The 17,645-nt window shown below is 45.3% G+C and overlaps 1 protein-coding gene across 7 annotated transcripts; it reads left to right on the top strand.

Annotated features, from left to right (window-relative positions):
* Positions 1-5: 5 nt before the first annotated feature.
* On the top strand, positions 6-17,213 carry ramp2 (receptor (G protein-coupled) activity modifying protein 2). Of its 7 annotated transcripts, none has more exons than XM_061845643.1 (7): positions 6-134; positions 1,423-1,572; positions 8,476-8,541; positions 8,779-8,814; positions 12,296-12,328; positions 14,228-14,405; positions 14,485-17,213. In XM_061845643.1, exons 2-7 carry the CDS (start codon positions 1,467-1,469, stop codon positions 14,732-14,734), a joined length of 669 nt encoding a protein of 222 aa, XP_061701627.1. In that variant the 5' UTR covers positions 6-134; positions 1,423-1,466; the 3' UTR covers positions 14,735-17,213. The 7 variants fall into 7 exon arrangements, with proteins under 7 accessions (XP_061701627.1, XP_061701628.1, XP_061701631.1 ...); XM_061845644.1 differs by lacking the exon at positions 6-134 and adding an exon at positions 376-502; XM_061845642.1 differs by lacking the exons at positions 6-134; positions 1,423-1,572 and adding an exon at positions 7,952-8,085.
* The last annotated feature ends 432 nt before the right edge of the window (positions 17,214-17,645 follow it).

The raw sequence follows: 17,645 nt of genomic DNA, 5'->3' as shown, positions 1-17,645 counted from the left end.
CTGTAGGGGGAGAGCGAGATCTTTTCCTCTGTGCGCTCAACGAAGAAGATTGTTTGAGGCCAATGGTGCCTTCAGGAGCATCACGTAGAATCGCCAAAGTTGGAAAAAAGTGACATTTTCTGCCTGATTAACATGTAAGACAAAACACACACAGGTTGTCGAGAGGATTTTGGATTTGTATATTAATTTCCACAACAAAGAAGCGACACGTCTACGCTCATCCCTGCTCGTGGAACGTACCAACTGTCGCAGATAAAACGCAAAACCCATTTGTCCACACGGTTTAATGAATATCAGCTACCCACAAAATGTTATCAGCTGTCTTGAATGGATATTTTTCCATAAATAAACAGTTAGGGGTAAGAAAACTAATTGTAAAGAAACGCTGACAATAAACACCCCAAAAACCAACACCCACATGTCGTGGCCCGCACGGAACAAATAAAATGTTTCCTTGGTAGCTGGGGAGTTTTTTTGCCCGAAACACAGAAAGAATTTAAAGGTAAATCCAGTCGTGTGGCGTCATCAGTAGTCATTGATATACATTCTCAAAGTTTATTAGTTTCTGCCCAAATATGTATTGAAGTTTTCCTTGCTGGGTTGGGGGTGGGGTTAAACACGAAAACGCCACATTTAACCTCAAATGCTAAATTTTACCCCAAAAAATGTCCCTTGCCTATATAATGCTGTTATTTTTCTTGTAAAAGCTTTTGTGCCAATGTAATATTTTGCCTTAACTTCAAAGACATTAGGATTTATGAGTGCGGTCATTATTCAGTAATTCTAATCAATCGTTCGGATACAATTTTGAGTTTTAATTCTAAACGTTTCAAGGCGTCTTGCGTGCCAGCTCAAATGTCAAGTTGTCGCCTCGGATATCACACAAGATGGCGCCGTTGAGCCTCATTCGTCGGTCCAATGGGCCAAACCTCACACGCCAACTCCAGTCGGGCCCAGCAGCTTGGCAAGAGTTGGACGGCTATCATGCTAAGCTAACATAACACTGATCCGTTGTGTTGTGGAGATTCACGCATTCCTCATGCTAACAAATTACACAGTGGGGAAGTTGAAGTCTGCGCGTACGGCGTGTTGATAGTGAACTGTCAAACAAAACCAAACACCCACGGGAAGATAAGCCATCAAGCATTGAAATGTCATCAGCTGGAAGTTTTACTCATGTCAACCAGGCGTGTAGCTTTTGGCCCCTGCTGTTGGGAAATCTGTAACATGTTTATGCAACGCCCATGAGAGATGGCGAGCATGCGGATAATAAGTACATTTGATGGATGACTGGCTCAAGTGATGCAAGTAGAACACATCAGCCGCGATCTTTCACTCCTGGAGGAGAAATCTGTCGGCTGTAACGCAAAGGACAAATTCACTAGTCATGCCCCAAGTGTTTTGCTTTTTCTTTTGCCTTAGGGGTAGCCGTGTAACTGCTAGCTAAACCAAAGAGGAAAAATCTGATGACAACCATTGAACTGGAAATTGAACTTATGCGGGAAAGTGGAACGCATTTCTCTGTCCGGACTGCTCAGCACGAAATGTTGAAGTCGGCAACCTTCTTTAAAGGTGAGTTGAAAACAAAGATGTGTGATGAACCTATATTAAAATTGTCTTTAGGTATGAATAATGCTCCCTCTTAATTTTTTACGTGTCTGAGCAAACACGCTTAAGGCCGTGAGCGCCCCCTTTGACCGCTGTGAGCAACAGACGTACGCACTGTGGTCAGATCAGTGTCATCCATTGAAGTTACACAGCTCATTAAAAGGTTCAGATTACATTCCCATCAGAACATTTTTAAGAACATTTTTTGTGTTTTTGCTAACTTAAACTGAAAATGTCAAACAAAAAGATACATTACAAGACCAATATATACCAAGGCAACTATTAACTGTAAATTTGAAATGTCGCTTCCAACTTTGTTTCATTTTTTTTTTTAACCCACAATGATATCCCCGTGCGTTTTACTTGGTGTAAAACTGAATTATTCCTTGCAAAATATCTTTTGTTGAAAGCCAAATGATGCTCCCAAACAGTTTTAGGGTTAATGTTATGTTGCCTCCTCTAATTAAAATACAGAATTAGCTTTTTGGGCAAATGTATCATCCATGCTTTCATCCTCAATCAGGCTGTGCCAAGGCGGAATTTGAACATGATGCACCATCTCATCCTGTACTTTCTACTTTGGCTTCAGACCACACCTTTTCTTACTCAAAAAAAGAGAAAATCTCATCCAGTTTCACCACTTTTTCTTCTATTATTCACATACACCGGTGTTTGTAATTATGAGTGTACCCCTTTAAAATTGAGGTGGGCGGGGTCAGGTAAATGCCGAAGTAGACTGTGTGGCCAGGTGTGGCCGAGCAGCAGCTCTTTGTGAGAGGGAGTGTGGTGCCGTGTTTAAAAACAAAACAACAAAAAAAATGAATAAAAAAAACCCGTCAGGCTGTAGTTCACTGCGCTGGATCTGCTTTCCTCTGTGCTCAGATTGTGCGACAAGTGCGCAAATGCGCAGTTGCGCAGCTTAGAAGGAACATTGGGTCATGAATATGAGCGTGAATGCTTGTTTTTGTCTATGCGTCCCGTGCGATTGGTTGGTGATCAGTCCAGTTTATACCCTGCCTCTCGCCCGAAGACAGCTGGGCTAGGGCTAATAGGTGGGATCAGAAATGGGATGGGTGGATGGAAAATGTTACTCAAAACTTGTCCTTTTTAGTTTCATTACAGCTGTAATTTCCCGCCTGAACATATTGCAGTGGTACAGAACGAACTGCCATTGGCTGAGGATAGAGAATGAGCCTTGCGCAGAACAGTGAAAATCTGCAAACAATTTAGACCCGCCCGGAAGGGGATAATAATTGTGTATAGATGCCACAAAATGTCTGCAAGACACTTATCAAAAGTGATCTTAAAGTATCAACACAATCATCAACCCATGTTACATTAATGGCAGTTTAGTAGCTTCCATAGTTAAATATTCAGCACAAGAAACCATCTTCATGTAATGCTGTGATGTTGTGCGCTATAATGGGGACAGGGCGTAGAAGCGCACTCTTATTTTGAAAGGCAACACGTGCTCTGGCATTTATTCATTTTTTTATGTTCTTTTCAATGCTATTACTGATATAAGGAATTGGGTGTTTAAAAATGTTCCTGGTAAGGAGGAAGATCTGCGAAACACAGGAAGTCGGCTGAGTGTTTTATTTTGAAGCCACACTTATCGGGTGGCTAGACGAGATCACTTCCTCTTGTGTTTCTTCTAAGTGTAAGGTAGGCGTTTTGGTCCCTTCCACATAGTTTAATTCTTCTTCTTCTTCTTCTTTTCCTTTCGGCTTGTCCCGTTAGGGGTCGCCACAGCGTGTCATCTTTTGCCATCTTAGCCTATCTCCTGCATCTTCCTCTCTAACCCCAACTGCCCTCATGTCTTCCCTCACCACATCCATAAACCTTCTCTTTGGTCTTCCTCTCGCTCTTTTGCCTGGGAGCTCCATCCTCAGCATCCTTCTACCAATATACTCACTCTCTCGCCTCTGAACATGTCCAAACCATCGAAGTCTGCTCTCTCGAATCTTGTCTCCAAAACATCCAGCTTTGGCTGTCCCTCGAATGAGCTCATTTCTAATCCTATCCAACCTGGTCACTCCGAGCGAGAACCTCAACATCTTCATTTCTGCCACCTCCAGTTCAGCTTCCTGTTGTTTCTTCAGTGCCACCGTCTCTAATCCGTACATCATGGCCGGCCTCACCACTGTTTTGTAAACTTTGCCCTTCATCCTAGCAGACACTCTTCTGTCACATAACACACCAGACACCTTTCGCCAGCTGTTCCAACCTGCTTGGACCCGTTTCTTCACTTCCTGACCACACTCTCCGTTGCTCTGTATTGTTTACCCCAAGTATTTGAAGTCGTCCACCCTCGCTATCTCTTCTCCCTGTAGCCTCACTCTTCCCCCTCTACTTTTCTCATTCACGCACATATATTCTGTTTTACTTCGGCTAATCTTCATTCCTCTACTTTCCAGTGCATGTCTCCATCTTTCCAATTGTTCCTCTGCATGCTCCCTGCTTTCACTGCATATGACAATATCATCTGCGAACATCATGGTCCAAGGGGATTCCAGTCTAACCTCATCTGTCAGCCTATCCATTACCACTGCAAACAGGAAGGGGCTCAGAGCTGATCCCTGATGCAGTCCCACCTCCACCTTAAATTCCTCTGTCACACCTAAGGCACACCTCACCATTGTTCTGCTGCCATCATACATGTCCTGTACTATTTTAACATACTTCTCTGCCACACCAGACTTACGCATGCAGTACCACAGTTCCTCTCTTGGTACTCTGTCATAGGCTTTCTCTAGATCCACAAAGACACAATGTAGCTCCTTCTGACCTTCTCTGTACTTTTCCACGAGCATCCTCAAGGCAAATAATGCATCTGTGGTACTCTTTCTAGGCATGAAACCATACTGTTGCTCGCAGATACTTACTTCAGTCCTGAGTCTAGCCTCCACTACTCTTTCCCATAACTTCATTGTGTGGCTCATCAACTTTATTCCTCTATAGTTCCCACAGCTCTGAACATCCCCTTTGTTCTTAAAAATGGGAACTAGAACACTTTTCCTCCATTCTTCAGGCATCTTTTCGCCCGCTAGTATTCTGTTGAATAAGTTGGTCAAAAACTCCACAGCCATCTCTCCAAATTGCTTCCATACCTCTACCGGTATGTCATCAGGACCAACTGCCTTTCCATTTTTCATCCTTTGTCGTGCCTTTCTGACTTCCCCCTTAGTAATCATTTCCACTTCCTGGTCCTTCACTCTTGCCTCTTCAACTCTTGCTTCTCTCTCATTTTCTTCATTCATCAACTTCTCAAAGTATTCTTTCCATCTATTTAGCACACTACCGGCACCAGTCAACACATTTCCATCTCTATCCTTAATCACCCTAACCTTCTGCACATCCTTCCCATCTCTATCCCTCTGTCTGGCCAACCTGTAGAGATCCTTTTCTCCTTCTTTCGTGTCCAACCTGGTGTACATGTCTTCATATGCCTCTTGTTTAGCCTTTGCCACCTCTACCTTTGCCCTACGTCGCATCTCGATGTACTCCTTTCGCCTCTCCTCAGTCCTCTCAGTATCCCACTTCTTCTTCGCTAATCTCTTTCCTTGTATGACTCCCTGTATTATGGGGTTCCACCACCAAGTCTCCTTCTCCCCTTTCCTACCAGATGACACACCAAGTACTCTCCTGCCTGTCTCTCTGATCACCTTGGCTGTCGTCGTCCAGTCTTCCGGGAGCTTCGGTTGTCCATCGAGAGCCTGTCTCACCTCTTTCCGGAAGGCCGCACAACATTCTTCCTTTCTCAGCTTCCACCACCTGGTTCTCTGCTCTACCTTGGTCTTCTTAATCTTCCTACCCACCACCAGAATCATCCTACACACTACCATCCTATGCTGTCGAGCTACACTCTCCCCTACCACTACTTTACAGTCAGTAACCTCCTTCAGATTACATCGTCTGCACAAAATATAATCTACCTGCGTGGTTCTACCTCCGCTCTTGTAGGTCACTATATGTTCCTCCCTCTTCTGGAAATAAGTGTTCACTACAGCCATCTCCATCCTTTTTGCAAAGTCCACCACCATCTGCCCTTCAAAGTTCCTTTCCTGGATGCCGTACTTACCCATCACTTCTTCATCGCCCCTGTTTCCTTTACCAATATGTCCATTACAATCTGCACCAATCACAACTCTCTCGCTGTCTGGGATGCTCAGAACTACTTCATCTAGTTCCTTCCAGAATTTCTCTTTCAACTCTAGGTCACATCCTACCTGTGGGGCATAGCCGCTAACCACATTATACATAACAACCTCAATTTCAAATTTTAGTCTCATCACTCGATCTGATACTCTTTTCACCTCCAAGACATTCTTAGCCAGCTCTTCCTTTAAAATAACCCCTACTCCATTTCTCTTCCCATCTACTCCGTGGTAGAATAATTTAAACCCTGCTCCCAAACTTCTAGCCTTACTACCTTTCCACCTGCTCTCTTGGATGCACAGAATATCAACCTTTCTCCTAATCATCATGTCAACCAACTCCTGAGCTTTTCCTGTCATAGTCCCAACATTCAAAGTCCTTACACTCAGTTGTAGGCTCTGTGCATTCCTCTTTTTCTTCTGACGCTGGATCCGGTTTCCTCCTCTTCTTTGTCTTCGACCCACAGTAGCTGAATTTCCACCGACGCCCTGCAGGTTAGCAGTGCCGGGGGCGGGCGTTGTTAACCCGGGCCACGACCGATCCGGTATGGGATTCTTTAGATGAACGCTCATATTTGTTTGGCACAGTTTTTACGCCGGATGCCCTTCCTGACGCAACCCTCTGCATTTATCCGGGCTTGGGACCGGCCTACAGATTGCACTGGTTTGTGCCCCCATAGGGCTGCATTTCCACATAGTTTAATTGCTTTGTTGTAAAAGGTGTATATAAATTTGTTTTAAATGACTGCTTAACGGGCACCGTGTTGAATGTGTTTCATTATTTTCAATGATAAACTCGCTAGCTGGAGAAGGGGACACGTTGTCAAGGTCTGTGTGGTGACCGTGTCTTGAATGTTGCAGACCTTTGAGGGTCTTTGTGAAGAGACCTTTGTGGACATTTCTGAATGTCGCTTTTATAATACAGAGAATCTCATTGTGCGGTACGCCAACCTTAGCAGTGTGGAGACAAAGGTTGCTTGCAATGGATACCGCCGCATGACGAACCCCGCCATTGATGAATCGGTTGTAGGCCTCCTGACCTTTGCAATTCTTTAGTTGGTCCGCGGTATAGTTGACAGTCTGGATAGGTTACCGACGGCCACATTTGTGTGCTGCATTTGTGTTTTCTCCGAGGCATGTGGGTCGATACTGTCGATCAAAGCGCACTTCTTGACGTAACTGTTTCTTGAAATGACATCTAATGAGCCCCGAGAACTTTCCAAAGTCTTTTTTGCCATCATGCGTCACTTTTAACTCGTATGAACATGTGTATAACTCTGGTCTTAATGCAAAAGGGTTAGTGAACAGCGCGTCAGTAGACTGAACCCATTCAACATGGCCGTGTGCCCCGGATGTAGTCACATGGTCGAAAACAGTATAGTAGTAGCTAGCATACTAGCCTAAACAACACTCTTGGACGAATTGACATGATATCACATTATGCCCGTAAGCACTTCAACAGTGTTAAGTCATTAAACTCACCTTTGACTTACAAGTGCCTAAATCTACGGTTTTGTTTCAAGCCAGCCAATTTATTGAATGGTCAAAACATTGAAACGTGCAAATAGAAAATTAATACAGTCTCGTCCACTCCTACCCACCCCTGTACCTGATGTCACTCGCTAGGCCACGCCCCTTAAAGCCACACCTTCAACACTACAGCTGTTAAAACTTTTGGCGAGTTCCAAAGGTACCGTAATTTCCCTTCATAAAACCAGTATATAATTTTTTTTTTTAGGCAATCACGTTGTGATGTTTTGTCTTTTTATGCAAAATTCTCATTTTTTTGTGTGTGTTGGGGGGGGGGTGGGTGGAATGAGTTCTAAGCTTGGTCACTTAACTAATTCAACACTTGGTCCAGTTATCACTGTATTTGTACTAATGATGGGGGGAAAAAAAACATGATTTGCGTTCAGTTTTTGAGATTCCCCTCTACTGCAAATGTTGACACGGTCCCAGCAGTTGTTTTGATACGGTCCGGACAAGTGATGGAGCGCCTCTCTCTCTCCCAGCTCGTGGAAGCGGGGGGGGGGGGGGGGGGGGGGGGAGATGAGAGGCAGGGATGGCGCTACATCGGTAGCGGAGTACCTTATCACAGCCTCTTTGGAATTGGCTGGAAAAAGGGCCCATCCTAGGAAACGTGGGCTTCCTGTTGTTTTACGGAGCCTTCCTGTTAAGGGAAGACCAAAAAAAAAAAAAAGTTTGGATATGTCAGCGCAGGCTAGCCTCGAAGTGCGAGAAGGACACGGAGCACTGTTGGGCAACATGACAGCCGACCGATTTCCTCTCGCCTTTGCCGTCTCTTTTCTTCTCGTGTGCGGTAAGTGAAGCTTTTCACATGCCTTGCGTCGCATACAGTGAGGAGTTCAAGGCTCTCCTCTCGAGTCGCAATTCCCGAGGGTGGTCCTGTTGTGCTCTGAGAGACATTTGGCGTGAGATGAAGTCACGGAGCTGCTCGACCAATTTATTTCCTATAATTTGATTGTCGGTGCCTTTAATTGCGGAATCACGCCGATTTCATTTTGACTTTTCGTGTTGCGCGAGGTCAGCGCTGCTTTTTGTTGTGAAATCCCGCGCCGATGCAGATGTTTAAAATAACAATTTGGCCTCGTCGCCGATGTTTATTTGTTCCACCTTTTGGAAGCGAGTCACGGCAGATGCAATTGAATCGACTTCCTGATAGGGCTTTTTATTTCTCTCCTTCATGCAGCCTTGTGTACCCCAGTAGGTTGTCTGGTGGATGAAACGCTATCAATGCAGTCAGCCACCACCGTAGGTAAGAATATTCTTATCGTCATTAAGTACAATAAGAACATCGCTCAAGGCTGAGCAATCCTGACCACCTGCCAACTTTTCGTGTACCGTTGCACTCTAGTTAACTACACGATATTTTCTTAAATGTTTTAGTGGTATTTCCAGCCAATTTTTTGTTTTTTTAATTCTGTGCACCGGGTGATCAAGTGATCTCACGCACATTCTGTTTTTGTACTTTACTGATATCTTTTCTTTACAGCGTATCAATCGACACAGACAATGAACAATCTTGCCAGTAAGTGCCTGTTGAAGTCATTCTTGCAAAATTAACCCCCCCCCCCTCCATCCCCCACCTTGTATCACATCGCATCACCTTAGATCAAGGGTGTCAAACTCATTTGTTGTGGCAGGCCACATTGCACTTACGGTTTCCCTCAAAGGGCCGTTATGGCTGTGAAACGATTAAAATCTTTAACCACCTCATCATACATACACAATGAATTTATGAACTAGTTTTGCAAACAGAAATCAAGGGTTATGGGTTTTTACAACTATTGTTATCTGGTAACACATAAATGCTTGTAATAGCTCAATGTTATCATTTATGATCTGACAATTTGAAATTTTGGTACAGATTTGAAAAAAAAAAAAAAATGGAAGTTGATACACATGATTTACCTTCGCGGGCCAAATCTGGCCCGCGGGCCTTGAATTTTGCACCTTCGATGTTTTGATGGACTGTGTGTGTGTCCGCTCTTGTGGGGATTATTTGGCGTCATCGAGGGCTGCGAGATGTGGGAGATGGCGACCGCGGCCAAGTTCTGCGTGCGTGTGATCGCTCTGCTCCGATCCAACACAAACTCCCGGTGAGGTCCTCATCAGCCAAAGCCTCGGTGAAAGGTTAACCGAAACCGTGCCCCACCTGGCGCAACTTCCTGAATTTGTTCGTCATTGGGCCTCCTGCGCTGCGACTGACGCGGTATTGTGAAACCGGCATGAGCGCCCCTTTGCTGTTCCTCATCGTATGCCCCCCCCCCCCCCCCCAAGTCATAGCTCCTCCTGTGCAGAAAAGACGGACTTCCTGATGTTATGACTAAATGAAAAAGCGCCTCGGCTAGGAGATGGCGAGATCTGATTCCGTGACATGTAAAGTACCCTGAAAAAGACTCAGGGCACCGGGAAAATTCTCCACGGCACCGATTTCAATGGAGCTTTGATGTCGTGTGTATGTGCACGGGTCAGGAAGATGCTGAGATGGTTTTGGAGAGGATCCAGATGAAGGTGCAGATATAGAGATTGACTTTTTATAAGCAGGTGATGCGCATGTCTAGGAGGATACAGAGGATGGTGTAGATAGCGGAATTTACTTTGGACGTAAGGAGTGCAAAAGTTAATAGAGAAGTGGTTGCGTTTCGGTCAGGACGCTGGGCAAACCCGTGCAGGGGTCAAGCGACAATCGGCAACATGGCATACGTGAATTTACTGTGTTGGGGGCACGGTGGGAAGAAGCCGAAGCTTTTTGCCGAGCACCTTCGTAAAGGTGCACATAAAGAATTTACTTTGTATAGACTGTTTTCCACCAGGTGACTACATCCGGGGCACGCGGCCATGTCGGATGGGTTCACTATACTGACGTGTCGTTCACTCTAATGCTTTTGCATACAGACCAGAGTTACACAAATGTTCGTACGACTTAAAAGTGACGCATAATGGCTAAAAAGACTTTGGAAAGTTATCGGGGCTCATTAGTTGTTGTTTTCAAGGAAGCGTTACGACGAGAAGTGCGCTTTGATCGACAATATCGACCCGTATGCCTTAGAGAAACGCAAATGGAGCGCACAAATGTGGGCGTCGGTAACCTATCTAGACATCGTCAACGATCTCCTCTTCTCGACAAGTGCTTATACCGTGGACCAACTAAAGAATTACAAAGGTCTGGAGGCATCAATGGCTGAGTTCGTCATGCGGCGGTATCCATTGTGTCTCCACACTGCTAAGGTTAGTGTACCGCACAATGCAATTTAAATATGTACCGCGTGATTACAGTCAGCGTTGTGTTAATTTATGGTGATTATACCAACAAAAGAGGTGTAGATTATTATTTTCATTTTTGATACCGAGAGGGAGAGAGAGAGAGAGCGGTTCAACCGGGACGAGTGCCAAGTGGAGCCCGCACCTCTTTTTCTCCACTTCCACGGCTACATTTTTAACTCAAATCACGAAAAACAGCTAGCGGTGCAGTAACTCGTTTTTGCAAACTTATGATAATAAAACAGAAAATACAGATTTTGCAGATATGCATTGCATTCACATCCGGGAGTATCGTGCTTGGCTGCTAGATCGGCTCTGCTAATACGAGACAGCCACAGTTGTCGGCGTTTTGGTTGCTAACCGCTCCGTTTTCTCGCACTGGTTCTCGATCACAGCCGGCAGTCGAAAGAATGACGCTTTACAACGCCCGTTTGAGCAACCGATAACGTAGCAACACGGCGCCGTTCGCACGGCGTGTTTTCGCGAATTCACCAAACCGAGATGGCGCCCGCGTTCTAAATCGGAAGGTGTGCGACGTCAGTCGAAAACAGTCTATAGAGTGTTGTCACATGTGTGGGGACAAATGTGGTGCGGAGGTCAATGAAAGAAGGATCTGGATAAACGGGGAACATATTTTGTACGGTGGATTTACTTTGATGCACCCTGTGAACAACATGGAAGCTAACGAAAAAGGGGAAAATCACCCCCCCCAGAAGGACTTCACCGTACTGGGTGTCCGTGTACTTATTTGACATTATTAGTCATCATTGGACTGTGACATCGCAATCTGTTGCGCTTTTGGCAGTGCTGGACTGGAGGAAGAACAGGCACCAACCGGTCCAAGATCCGGGAGCAGATTCCGCTCGTTTGCTTGCTTTTTTTAATTTGGCTCAGATGAAGCCACATATTGATCTGCGGCCGTGATTCCCGTTCAGACTCTGAGAAGCTCTTAAATGTTTGCTGATATTTCCCATTTGGCGGGGGCGGGTCCAAAAAAAAAAAAAAAAAAAAAAAGGCAAATAAATCACATGCTGTGAGAGGCTGGCCAGGCCTTCAACTGTGAGAAACTGAGACGAAAAAGCAGAACAAGAGCGGAGGGGTAAAGGGTTTTCAGATGTGAGTCCAGCCCAGCTCGCGTTGGGTGTGCTCCCTTCTTTTCTTTTCTTTTTTCTTTTTTTTTTTTTTTAATTATTTGGGGGAGAATGGAGAGCACAATCTCTGTTGCCTCCACCCCCTCGACAAGGAAGGACCGTCCCAGGGAAGCGCGCGTCGGAGACGGGAAGAGCTGCCGCTGCCGAGGCGCGGGGGCCGACGGGCGGATCTGAGGGGGAACATCTGGCGAGGCGGGCAGGGGGAGCCTCTCCGTCGGACATCTGGCGGCGAGCGTTTTCGCGCCGCGTCGCTCTCGCCCCGCCGCCGCTTCCTGTTATGCCTCGCCGTGCCTCGGCGTCGTCGTGCAGGGTCATCCGTGCGGGAGGAGAAACCCTGGTTCATTTATTCTGACATGAAGGGAGCGCTTGGTTTGATTGGGGTGTTCCTCTCCTTTCTCTATGGTGAGTGTGTGTGTGTGTGTGTGTGTGTGTGTGTGTGTGCACGCGTTTCCCCTTTTTACAGCTGCAGATGTCTTCCTGTAGAACACATGAAACTGAATTAATGAAGACATTTCCCTTTTTTTTTTTTTTTTAATGTATTTCGTACTGCACACATTCCGTGCTAGCTTATAATTGTAACCGTTTCCCCTCCAGATGCCACCTACGGAGAAGTTACCTCACCAAGCGGTATGTGGAAGAATCCGATACACCATTTCATTAGGTACACCTGCGCATTCTAGTAAGAACTGATTGGAAACGCTGGAAGGGACGGGGACCAAGTACGAGTACGGATGTGTACTGCGTTGGCATTGACACTAAAGTCGCAAACGTGCCGATGCACCGATATCTGTAGAACTCGCGCACGTGACGTCACCATTTTCACGGCGGGGTATTGTCGGTCAAAAAGAGCTGCTCGACAGTGGGGGGGGGCTGTCATTGAACCGGAGGAGAATATTCATAATGCCCGAGACTTGTTGTGCAGTTGGTTGTTAAAACAGATGAAACAGATGTTCAAAGAGGTCATTCTATGGAATACCACCTGAAAAGAACAGAAAGGATCGATGAATTTCGGCAATTAAACGTGGTGGGTGGTCCCTGACCAAATACCCGCGACTGTGTTGCTGGCACTTCATTTCAGGTAGGAATTATTCTTATCAATCTCAAAGTATTTATAATGCCAAGTTGGCTCATTTGAGAATAATGTGTTTGAAAAAAAAAAAAAAATGACAGGGAGCCGTCTCCAACATATATCATCATGTTGGGGCCACACGTTAACCTTCGGTAAACCTCTCCCCGACAAAACTTTTTTTTTTTTTTTAAATATGCTTTGTTCTCATATGAGTCCAATGTGTATTTAAAATAAATAAATAAATAAATGAAATAAACCGTCGGTCACAGTGATGTTTACGTAGGTTAACGTGTGGCCGCAACACGCTTCCGTGTACGGGGGCTGAAGCCTACCCCAGCAGTTTATTTTCTATTTTTAAATACGCATTGGACTAATTTCAGAGCCAATGCATATTTAAAAAAAAAAAAAAAAAAAAAAAAAAAGTCTGTCATGGAGAGGTTTACCAAAGTTCAACGTGTGGCCACAACACGCTTCCGTGTACGAGGAGCCGACTCACTGTCTTTTTTTTTTTTTTCTTCCCCCAAACATAGTTAATGAATGCGAGTTTGTGTCATTTATTTAAATATTGGCATTTGTATTGAAAAATTCTGAGCGGCTCCATCGCTATGTGGGATTTATTCTTGATTGAGAACAGATCCAGCAACAAAGTATTTGTATGGGTCCAGACTTTTCTACACTTTCAAACTCTTCCGTATAAATCTCGACGACTTCCTCACCAGATCCACGTGTAGATCCAGTTGTCCCGAGACAAGCGGAAGGAAGCGGGTTAACGGTCCACTTTCTCATCGGCGGAAACATCAACTTCGGCATTAAATATGGGTCTTCCATGCCAAGTGTCTCTCACCTTCTAAATGTTTAACGGTGTCGGACAAAACTCCAGGCGTCGTGCAATAAGACATATTTTCGCGTTATCTCCAACCGACTTAGCATTGAAGAATGGTTTGCTAGACCGGCAATATGGCCAGTCACGTGATTTTGGTGACGTGGGTGCACGAGCTCAAGAGCGCTTGCACAGGCTGCCGTATTTTTAGTTGGAGTTGCCGCCATGATAGCTGCGTGGCGCTACATCTGCGCAAACGGCGACGACAACACTAAAGCAAATTGTGCTCTGCAAAATGGATGATGAACTCTGCTAATAGAGGTTGTATTGTGGGAGGGGGGGGGGAGAGGCTGCCCCGGTTGCCCATATCAAAATCCATCCCTCTCCCAAACTTTTGCCTACAACCCGACATGCACCACTTCTAACACTCTTCCTTGACACTCAAGTACTATTTTAGATTTAGCCAGAGCTTTGGCGCCATCTTGTGGCATCTTAATGGATTATAGAAGGAGTACAAGTACGGTATCTGAATACATTAGGTGTACCTAATGTAGTGTCCAGTGTATGTATGATGAGAATTTTATTTTCAAGTCAAGATTATTTATGACATTTTTTGACCCCATATCTCATCTTTTAGCTTGCGGACAAAACACTCTCACTTGTATGCACTTCCACGTTTTCTGCGACACGGTTTACGAGGGCGTCACCATGGACTGCCTTGATGAGCTCCTGGACCGCATGTGCCTGTGCAACTTCGACACGGCCATGGCGGCGCTGAACGCCACCGATTGGTGCGCCTGGGGCAACGTGAGCGGGTAAGCGGCCGTCACGGCGGAACGTGCTTTCCAAATGGTGCGCCGCGTGCGTGACGCCGAGCCCGCCGGCTCTCAACAGGTTCTACAGCAACCTGAGCCTGTGCACCGAGAACATCTCCGACTGCCTGAGCATCCCCTGGCCCAATCCTCTAGTGGAGCAGACGTTTGTCGACATCCACCACAAGTTCTTCAAGGACTGCCCCGCGGAGGAGCTGAGCGACCCGGCGCCGCCCATCGTCTTCGCCTTGGTCATCACGCCCATCCTCCTAATCCCCGTCATGGTCAGTCTGGTGGTCCTCAAGACCAAGAATGGCGATGGGAGCTCCTGATCCAATTTGTGGGGGAGGAGCCAAGATTTTAACGATTTTTGCGTTGATGAGATTTCGATTACCGTAGGTGCTCTTCAACCAAATACATCCAGGACGTGTTGTTCAAGCAACAAAACCATTCATATGATCTATTTTTATCTGCGTTGTCTGGGAATTATACAAATGAGCCGGGTGACCCAGGAAGGATTCCGTGGAACCGTTTGGCAGTTGCGCCTTTCGTGTTGTACCCTCTCCACGTTTTTAATTTCTCATACTCATTTGGCTCATTAGTCATCAACTTTGCGAACATCTTGGAACGCGCATTTTTTTGTCTCGGACTGCCGTCTTCCGTTTCTTTATCGTTGACGGGCGCGAACGCGCCGTCGCACTCGCAAATCTGCACGGTCGAGCATGAAAAATCATGCGCGTAAAATTTGTTGCAAGTAGAAATACATACAGTGAAGAAAATAAGTATTTGAACACCCTGCTATATTGCAAGTTCTCCCTCTTAGAAATCTAGCAGGGGTCTGAAATTTTCATTTAGGTCCATGTGAGAGAGAGAGAGAGAATCTCAAAAGAAGAATCCAGAAATCATAATGTATGATTTTTTTTTTTTTCAACGATTTATTTGTGTGATACAGCTGCAAAAAAGTATTTGAACACCTGAGGAAACCAATGTTATTTGGTTCAGTAGCCTTAGTTTGCAATTACAGAGGTCAAAGGTTTCCTGTAGTTGTTCACCGGGTTTGCACACACTGCAGGAGGGATTTTGGCCCACTCTTCCACACAGATCTTCTCGAGATCAGACAGGTTTCTGGGCTGTTGCTGAGAAACACGGGAGTTTCAGCTCCCTCCAAAGATTCTCTATTGTGTTTAGGTCTGGAGACTGGCTAGGCCACGTCAGAACCTTGATAAGCTTCTTACGGAGCCACTCCTTGGTTTTCCTGGCCGTGTGCTTCGGGTCATTGTTATGTTGAAAGACCCAGCCGTGACCCAGCTTCAATACTCTGACTGAGGGGAAAGAGGTTGTTCCCCAAAAACTCACAATACATGGCCGCGCTCATCCTCTCCTTAATACAGTGCAGTCGTCCTGTCCCATGTGCAGAAAAACACCCCCAAAAGCACGATGCTACCACCCCCATGCTTCAAAGTAGGGTTGGTGTTCTTGGGATGGAACTCATCATTCGTCTTCCGCCAAACACGGTTACTGGAATTATTATTCATTATTTCTTAGTGGGAGAACTTGCAATATAGCAGGGTGTTCAAATACTCATTTTCTTCGCTGTAGATATTGAAAGACGTCACTTATTTTGTGTCGTCTTGACCAGTGTTCCGTCTAAGCTGCACCACTGCGCAATTGCGCACTTGTCGCAATGAAAACCGATCCAGCGCACTGAACCACAGTCTGACGTCTTTTTTTTTTTTTTTTTTAATACTGAAGCACATGATCTCTATCAGCGAGGTGCTGCTCAGCATACTTCTACTTCTTAGTTTACCTGACACTGCCCCCCCCCCCCCGTCTTAAAGGGGCAAACTCATAATTACAAACAGAACACACAGCCGTAACTTTATATCTGCGGGCATGACTGACCCCACCCGTACATTTTTCAAATGTGAGTGACCGGTAATAGAATGTACCCATCCTAAATCTATGGCGTCTAAACCTTTGTAGAGTTCTAGATCCTGATCGTGGACTTTTTGCAGTTAGAAACATTTTCGACCGTCATCGTCTTGGGGTTCAAGTCCTCCGTTTCTGCCAATCGCTCCCGGAAATCCCGACGTGCCTTCTGCGTAGCGACGTAGCTATTTCAAAAGCAGACAACGGTTTCTTCTGAAGCTTTTTATGACAAAAAAGCCGAGACTGCCAGCTTCGCCCCTCTCGGCACGCAAAAAACGCTCTTTTTGGTATCCCCAGCGTACCAAAGCGAACAGACGGGGGCGCTCCTCGGTGGAGACGGGGCCGAATTCATTTTTTTGAATGACAAGACCTTTGTGGATTGGTCACCCTTAATATGAGCCAAATGACTTTAGCACATTGTTTTAATTATGACAAAAGCGCAAGCGCTTGCTAGCAATATCGGGGAGTGACTCCCCCGCCCCGCCCCTCCCTCTTCCCCTTCCCCTTACTAAGTGTTGGGTGGCACTAAGCCCGCCAACCCGCCCGGGTCAGGCAGGATGGGATGCCAGAGGTGATGGAACACAATCATCCGGAGACGGAGCCGTCTTTCCTGCTATTGTCTCCTTCCCCAATGTTCAGCTTTTCTCCGCCGTCCTCTCATGGAGAGCTTGGCTTATATTTAACGTCATTTCAGTGACAAGAAGCACAAGATTGAAATTATGTTTCGCCCCGTTCGAGTGACGACAAAAAGCTCTTTGCTCTTTTGGATTTAGTTGCTATTTATATCATGTTTTGGTTTATTTTCTGATCTTCCTAAAGAGTCAGAGAGGAAACAATACAATGTACTGTATTATAATAAAAAAAACAAAACATTTACATTCACGTTTGCTTCTCGTGCAGTGAGTCTTATCATCTTCATCAGGTAATGTTTGGGCTTCTCGTCTTTGCTTCCAATGCACTTTTATTCATGTTTTGTATTGAATGCAGAGCAGTTCATTTATCTTCCAGTTCATCTCGGGGGCAATTATGACAAAAAGTCATATGATGTTAGTGGATTGATTTAGATACCAAAAAGAAAACAACTGTAAACTCTACCAATGGTAGAAAATGAAAAATAATGCAGTTTAAATTATGCTTAAATATTGTATAGTTTGTTTTGTAAATTGATGTAATATTAAGAAAACTTTTAGAAATTCAGTGAAAATTGGTGAACATTTACTATACTTTGTCTTACACGAGTTAGAAATTAAAAATGTACAAAAATGGGATCAAGGTAAAAATGGAAATGGTTATGATAATAAAAACATGACTTTA

This window comes from Syngnathoides biaculeatus, chromosome 16 (genome assembly GCF_019802595.1).
Source record: "Syngnathoides biaculeatus isolate LvHL_M chromosome 16, ASM1980259v1, whole genome shotgun sequence".
In the NCBI taxonomy this organism is placed as follows: domain Eukaryota; kingdom Metazoa; phylum Chordata; class Actinopteri; order Syngnathiformes; family Syngnathidae; genus Syngnathoides; species Syngnathoides biaculeatus.
The sequence above is the reverse complement of the archived record's forward strand: the minus strand, read 5'-3'. Positions and strand labels throughout refer to the sequence as shown.

Bases quoted from the DNA above. Each gene is read 5' to 3' on its own strand.
- ramp2 (XM_061845642.1), top strand. From the start codon at position 7,974: ATGTCAGCGCAGGCTAGCCTCGAAGTGCGAGAAGGACACGGAGCACTG. The intron at 8,542-8,778 runs GTAAGAATATTC...TTTTCTTTACAG, and splicing joins GCAGTCAGCCACCACCGTAG to CGTATCAATCGACACAGACA. The intron at 14,406-14,484 runs GTAAGCGGCCGT...GGCTCTCAACAG, and splicing joins GCCTGGGGCAACGTGAGCGG to GTTCTACAGCAACCTGAGCC.